Source organism: Buceros rhinoceros, unplaced genomic scaffold (assembly GCF_000710305.1).
Source record: "Buceros rhinoceros silvestris isolate BGI_N320 unplaced genomic scaffold, ASM71030v1 scaffold4287, whole genome shotgun sequence".
Taxonomy (NCBI): Eukaryota; Metazoa; Chordata; class Aves; order Bucerotiformes; family Bucerotidae; genus Buceros; species Buceros rhinoceros.
The window spans coordinates 77,670-85,275 of NW_010421531.1; the positions used below are offsets into that span (position 1 = coordinate 77,670).

The 7,606-nt window shown below is 39.0% G+C and overlaps 1 protein-coding gene across 1 annotated transcript in view; it reads right to left on the reverse strand.

Annotated features, from left to right (window-relative positions):
- The window catches only part of VIPR2 (vasoactive intestinal peptide receptor 2), a 32,599-nt gene that overhangs the window by 7,162 nt on the left and 17,831 nt on the right, over positions 1-7,606 (reverse strand). The window contains exons 5-7 of the mRNA XM_010139692.1: positions 6,766-6,916; positions 5,820-5,880; positions 4,422-4,491 (exon numbers count right to left, since the gene is read on the reverse strand). Coding sequence (XP_010137994.1) covers positions 4,422-4,491; positions 5,820-5,880; positions 6,766-6,916 — 282 coding nt within the window. The remainder of the gene's footprint in view (positions 1-4,421; positions 4,492-5,819; positions 5,881-6,765; positions 6,917-7,606) is intronic.

Consider the following 7,606-nt stretch of genomic DNA (forward strand, 5'->3'; position numbering starts at 1 on the left):
TCAGAAAACTGCACACCAAATAGAGCATGCCCGTACTAATCCACATCTTCACAACAACATGAGCTAAAAACTACAGCTACAGCTACACAAACAGCTGCATGAAATGTACCCATTTTAGAAGAAAACAACCTAGAGGATAACTCCTACCACTGTGAAAATGAGCATTTCATTATTTTTAACTAGCCCCATCCCAGCACCCAAAGTCAGGAGGTTGGGTACCCAACAGTGCCTGCCTCACTGCTATAAACCTTCAGTCTCTGCCTTGATGTATAGGTAGAACTCCTCCTTTTCCAGTCTTAACCATTTGGCTGTAAGCTTTTCAAGTTCAATGATTTTCTGTGTATTCTCTGACATACCCAGTACAATTTGTGATGTTAATAAATAAACCATGATCACAGCAACTGCATCCTTCTCTGTGTTTAATATTTTGCTTGAAATGATAGGTGAAGGGGAGTGACAGGTACTGACAGGGATTAAATAGAAAATTAGGAAAATTATATTAATACTTTTGAAAAAAGGAGAATAAAAAAGAAATGTTAGAAAATACAGGTCTTTACTGAACTTAACATACATTTTTCAGGCAGATGATGACTTAGAAGTTTTCCTGGATTCAAGTCTCCTTAAAAGTAACAGGGTTTATAGCTGATTGTACCTACAGAATTACCACAGCAGAGTCTACAGACCAAGGGATACTTAGTTTGCCATATGCACTGGAGCCAGTATTAGTAGACACTTCCCCCCCCCGCGCCGTTTAATTCTGTATTTGTTAGCCACAAAACAGGAGAAGAAAAAAAAATCTTTATTCTGTATTAGCAAAGGAAGCAGCAGAATAACTTGTTCTTCACAGGCATCCCCAGTTTCTACTCTAACAGAATAAACTGTCATCCATTTGGTTGCTGAAGCATTAAATCATCTGCAAAACCACACTCCCGTGACTCGCATTCTTGACTGACATCCACGTATTACTTTTAGGACCATTTTCAAACACACACCTCTCTGTCTGTAGGTACAATCTTGGAATAATAGAAACCATACATTCCTGTTTCAAGCTTGCAACAGCCCTTGGCACTACTGAGCTTGTAAATCCAGCCAGCTGAATCTGAGTGTTAAGATCTAAAGGTGGCAACTGCCACTGATTTACTACAGTGGAGCAAATGAATTTCTCTAAGATTATTTCTGAATTGATAATCTGTTAAAATCCTTTAAAGTATGTATCTGATTTAGAATAGTGCGTTTCAATAAAATATGAAACCGGTGGTGCCCTGGAATTTTACTTTTACTATTGCAGCTTTTCAGTTCCATAAAATCATTTGACCATAATGTCTTTAAATAAAATAGAATATGTATGTCATTCAATGAACATCTAAGAACAGGAAAATCAGAACATCATGGGAATGCAGAGACACTGCAAGAGAGTGATGACAAATGATGCCTGTTCAGTGGAGTAACAGCAAGATACTACTGCTACCCTATTCTACTAGCTGACGACTTCTGACAGTAAGTTTTTGAGTGTAAACACATTGTGTGAGCATGTATCATTTAAACTGTCTTCCTGTTGCTATTTCGTCCCTTACACTACCTGCAATGTGAGATAACAAGATCATGTGAGACAGCAAGATAAACATTTCTCAGTTACTTTGATGTGACAGAAGTACTGTTTCCACCTGAACACCACTCCTTCCCAAATGAGAGCAGTTCATTCAAGTGGAAGTAGGGAGAAGGCAGCTGTGGAGGCATATGGGCAACACCACGTTAGCTGTTTGGAATAGTCACCCACAATTAAAGAACTCTGAAATGTGTACAGCGTGAAGCGTGGAAGTCTGCCAAATAACTTCTTCCAAGCCAAAATTGTCAGGAGGAGATGCCAGGAAAGGTTTCACATGCACTGAATTAACTAAAGCCACTCCTACTTTGAGAAGTGACTTCAGAACTTGCTCGCACGATACTATTTACTGTTGGATAATAATCTTATAGAAAGTATAATCTGCTAAGCAGTGAAAATGTTTGGAGTTAACACAGAAGAGAGTGAATATGGCATGAAAACTGAGCAGACTAGCTGTTTAATGAAGTTAAATCATTGTTTCTTAAAAGCTTTGATTGATTTCCTGTCTCTTTCGAAAGTGTATTTGCGGCATCATCCTCACAGTCAGGCTCCATCTATTCTACTTCTCTTCACTCTTCTTCTTCCTCTCAAAGATTTTCAGTATCAGCCATATTCTGGGCTTTCTTTCATGCCATTACGTAAGACAGTCAGTGAGAGCTAGCTTAGGTGTTTTGCTTTCCTTACTGAAATCCAGGTTCTGTCAGAGTTTTCCTGTGTTCACCTCACAGACTACTTACACAGTTGTCCTTCCTACTACTAAGGCCACTTGTTATTGCTGGTCATCCTTGACACCATCCTCTGGGAACCTGCCAGTCTTCCTACGTTCTCAAGCAGACTGAAGGCCCTGTGTGAGTATAAGTACATCACACTTCTACTGAGAAACATCACGACTCTCTCACAACACCTCTCCAAAGAACTTGCAATAATCCTTTTTCATTGTTGAATAGCAGGCAGCACTGACCTCATTATTCAAAGGTTCGAACCTTCGACTTCTAATTTTTCTGGACGGTAACAGGAGGCTTATGGTGGTGTATCTATATTGAAAATCAGGTTTTCTTGAATGTAGTGTTTTTCATGCATCAATTACCTATTTTTGTGACATTTCATGAGCCCCTCTTGCTCTATGAACGCATGCTCTACTTTGCACAGCTGTAAGTTTGCAGAGCATCCGAGCTGCCACAATGATTGTGCTGGTTGTAGTTCGATGCTCCAAGATACATTACTTCTCCAGCAGGAAAGGGTGAGTATCACTGCTTTTATAACTCCCTTTCACAGACTGACTTCCCAAATGCAAAATGTAGTTGATCAAACAGCTGAAGAATCATATAATAGGAGAAGTGGCTTCACCAGTACATACTGCAGAATCGCTTGGCCACTCTTAGTTGCTCTCATCCCTAAAACATGTTGCTTAAGAGAAGGACTGTATCTGGAAGGAGACAGCAGATCTTAAACATGTACACCTGGCAAACCAAAAAAGGTCATTTACAAAATGTTCCACGTCTAGCAATCCCTTTGATCCCTGTATTAAACCAATAATAGAACCATTAAAAAAAAAAAAAAAAAGATTGTTCCTTTGCCTCAAACGGTGATTCTGGTCCAACTTTTATGATATATTGAACTTTTGCTGACTGACCAGTACTCAATTTTCTTAACTCACAAGCCATTTCCTGGTCTTTGCTAAGATCCAGCTGCAAATCAAGTCTGCCAATGAGCAGTTGGATAACTTCCGTTTCCAGGTCTAGGACTTCTTTGGAGAAGCACTGCTTTCTGGCACAGGAACTCTCAGCTGTCTACCAGATAGCTGTTTAAATTGGACATCCAGAGAAAAGACTTTCATCTTTCTGTAAACACCAGGTGGTTTGTTTTGCTTTTATCTTTCAGCATATTTTCTTCACTCTGGACCATCCCCCATTCTCCAGCTCCTCTGAGGTACACATATTCTCTCCATGCTCTAGTTCTGTTGCATGCCCATTTCTTCATATGATGAAACATCTTTTCTGTGAGTCCTTACCTTATGTCATTTCACACATATGCCTACTCTGCTTTCTCTTTAAACTCTGTAGAATTCACTCTGATGAAGTTGATAGGAAGTTCTCTCAAAATGATTTTTAGCCTGTGCAGATTGAAAGGCAAGACCAAGCGTAAAGTGGACTCTTGAAATCTTGCCTAATCTAATAATGGCCTAATTTTTCTGACTACAATGTTAAAAATAAATCAAGTGTATCTGAAGTGTACTAATTTGCACTGTGTGTTTTCAGAAATGGACATCTAACAACAGTATATTATACCCAAAGTTAATTACAAAATCATCACGTGAACAGGAATTTTGTTATGCTATTCCAGTAATTCTAATGAGTTCCACACAGGGAAAGCCCCATGAAACATTCTCAAATGGTATTCTTTTGCAAATACTTCATGTTCAATATATATTTCAGTAGGCTACCAATTAAAGAAAGATATACACAGCTATAGTTTTTTATGGCTGCAATAATATCAGATTCTCAATTGCAAATCAAATCTGCAATTAATTGAAAAGTGTAATTAGATTTTTGCTTCCCCCAGGCTCATAAACAGGAGAGATGTTAAAGAAAGAACAACATACAAATAAAAGCAACTGCTCATTTAATAGGAGGCAGATAAATTTTGAAGGCAACAAATTTTAATGGCCTTGGCATCTGTTTAACTTTTCTCCTACAGCGCAATTTCTTTTCATTAAAACAGAATTCTTGCCTATCTGTAGCTAGCAGTATAGCACAATGGCTGTACGCGCTGCACAATGCTGAACTGATCTACAATTCATGCTTCAAAGTTTACTTACGATAATAGAAATTAAAATTGGTATTCGTATAACCCACCAGGGACCACCATGCTCATTTGTATCCCAGCAACTATAACAAAAAAGAGGGAAAATGATGTTGGCATTAATATCATCTGGCAAGCAAGACCTATGAGGAGAAGTATTTCTTACATACAAGTCAAAGCACACTAAAATAATGCCTGTCCTAGCCTACAATTTGGCATTCAATCTTTTTCTACTTTTGCTTTTACTTCCCTGGTTTTAATATTCAAATCAGCTCGAACATCAGGCACAGCAGACTGTGCCATTAGACATCATGGAGGATGTTGGCCTTTAGGGAAAACAAGCTTAGTTTACCTTTGTAAGGTGAAGGACACTTTTCTAATAAGCGCTTAACACCAGCCCCTGGGTAGCAGAAAGATCTAAAGCAACTGACAGATACAATTGAAATGACACAATTCCTTGTGGGATATTTAGGTTACAGACGGCTGGAACTAGTTTAGGGGAACATGAGACTGATCCTGAAACTTTGCCTGAAAAACTGAAAATCTAATTTTCACTGTGGGTTCAGCACTTTTGGTCCAAATAAGCTGAGAATAAGTGCTCTGCAAGATTACTCTTAAGCATGGGCAGTAACTTTCAGAGTTCCTCCGTGATGATAATGACAAAGGGAAAAGGAGTCAACCTTTGGTTTTACATGTTTTACATGCATTCCAAAGAAAACGCAGAAATTACGTAGGACGTGTTTTTTCAGTTTCATTACAGAACCAATTGAAAAATATTAGTCAGGTTAAAAAAAAGGAGTGTGAAAACTGTTTGTCCCACTAGCTAGAAATGTTCTTCAATTCCTTGGGGCCAGCAGCATCTGCAAGTCTGATCTACCTCCAAAATTCTTATCTCAGTTCCCCTTCCCATGCCAGGAGCCAGGTCTAGCTGTAGTTAGTCACGTGACTATATACGACTATATATGTTTTACATATTGCTTCACTTCCGGGAATGTAATTTAGATATACCCAACTTTATCTAGATTTCCATCCTTTGAGTTGCTAATTAGCAAATGAGAATGCCCAGCATCTTACTGCAGTGTATTGCAGCCCTGAACCCAAGGACCCCCGCTGCTATTTTAAGTATTATTTTGACTTCCAAAACAGACAGCTCTAAATGAGGGGCTGAAGGGGTAAAGTTAGTCATAACCTATCTCTGCCCTCTCCTGCCCTTAGAGTTTTTCAAACCAACAGCAAGCACAAACAGCATGCTGAAGAGCTCCGAAATGCTCATCCCTTTACGACCATATCTGAAATTTCAGTTCTGTGCTCATCCCCTTCAGAACAGCAAACTGTGTGAACACCCCCATATTAAAGGCAAGGATTGTATTGGCTCAATTGGGGGCTGTAAGCTTTCTCTCCCCCACACACTTACCCAGTGTCCTCTAAAACGATCCGTGTCACTGTCCATGTAATAATGAATATGGTAGGAATTCCTGGAAAACCCCACAGAAGTTCAGAGGATGATCACAAAAAATGTAATAATAATAATAATAATCATCCCCGAATACACAGCATAAACAGTTTTGTGAATGCAGGGAGAAAGCCATCTGATGAGCTAGGTGATGCAAGCAATGTCTTAGAAACAAAGACTGCAGGGAAGTGGGTTTTCTTATGAAAATGCAGCCATAAAGACTAATGCACAAAGAACATGCCTGCCTTAAGTTTCTTTCAAGCCATCAGAGTGACTGATGAGAGAGATAGATAGACACAATTTATGCATTCCTAAAGCAATTCCAAGGACTACAGTATAAAACCAAAGTGTAAATAATTTCTTGAGGTACCATTAGCTTATTCCCATTTCCCAGCAATACCTAGAAGTTTTATGACTACCTATTACTGGATGCTTTAAAGTGCTCCACAGAAGTACCACTGCACTTTCCAGAAAGGAAAGGAATACATGTATTTAAAGCCAGATGGACAATATTACTGGGCTTTTCAAAAAGACAAATAGCTTAGCATGGTCTGTGGCTGTGCAGCTAAACTTTCTTTTCCCTCTCAAATTAGGACAGCCTGAATCATATGTTTTGTGGGGGCAGTGCTTGCATCATCCTATCTCTGGAACAAGCCCTGAGCGTTGTGTAGATTGGCACAGGTCAGAGCCATGCCACGGAGCAAGCTAGCAGCTACGCTTTGGCAGTTCTGTGCTGGCTCTCCCCCATGGTACAGCAGCTGTAACCTGTGCTGGAGCTGAACTGAGGAACTAGGGAATCTGAGGAGCCATCCTACAGCAATGCCATGGCTACCTTGGTATGAAGTCCTGAACCAGACTAATACATGCATACAGAAGAAAGAATGTTCTTGGAAGATAAACATCTTACCCCATCCAATCAGCAGGTAGATTGTGAAGTGTCTGTTGGGGGAGAATATTAGCACAAGGAGGATGTGGAGGTAAAGTCCTTCAACTAAGAGCCAGTAAAAGTTTGCCATGACACCATACTGAAAAAACACCAAAATGGCCTTGCAGCCCACCTGAAATATGAGAACAGGGATCAAAGGTGTTGCAGGAAGGTTGCTGTATTATTCTGTTATTAACATATCCTGTAGGTCTTAACTCTCCAATATTAGTAACCCAGGTCCAGTAAAATTCTTTTGTTCAGTCAAGCAAACCGAGACATTGTAAATGTTACTGTGTGTATAAAAAGAAAATTAATTATAAAAAATTTACTTAGATGGCTCTCATAGCAAATTCTTTCAGAAATTTTGAAAATTTCGTAGCATAAATATTGTAGAAGTTGGTGGTTATCAATAAATACAATTGCAACAGTTAGCTAATGAACAGCTATTAGATTAAATTATCATCTACTGGGTGGCTAATAAACATATTTAAATCCCTTCTGGCTTCCTAGCACAGTAAAAATTAACAAAGCAACTGCTTTATGAATTTTGCAAGGCTAAATAGGAAACTGAATGAAAAATATAACTTTACATGAGGAATACTCTAAGTAAACCTAGAATAAAAAATTGACATTTAAAAATGACGGGTTCCTTTTAGGAAATGCTTTAGTGTTTCTTAATTAACAAAACACATATGCATGTATCATAAAATGAAGTCCCAATGTACTTATAGTCTGTGTGCTGCTCTTCAGAATTAATTTTCAGATGTATGTGCCGCTGATGTTCCACAGTGCTGGCTGCTGCTACTTCGGTACTTCCCAGCAG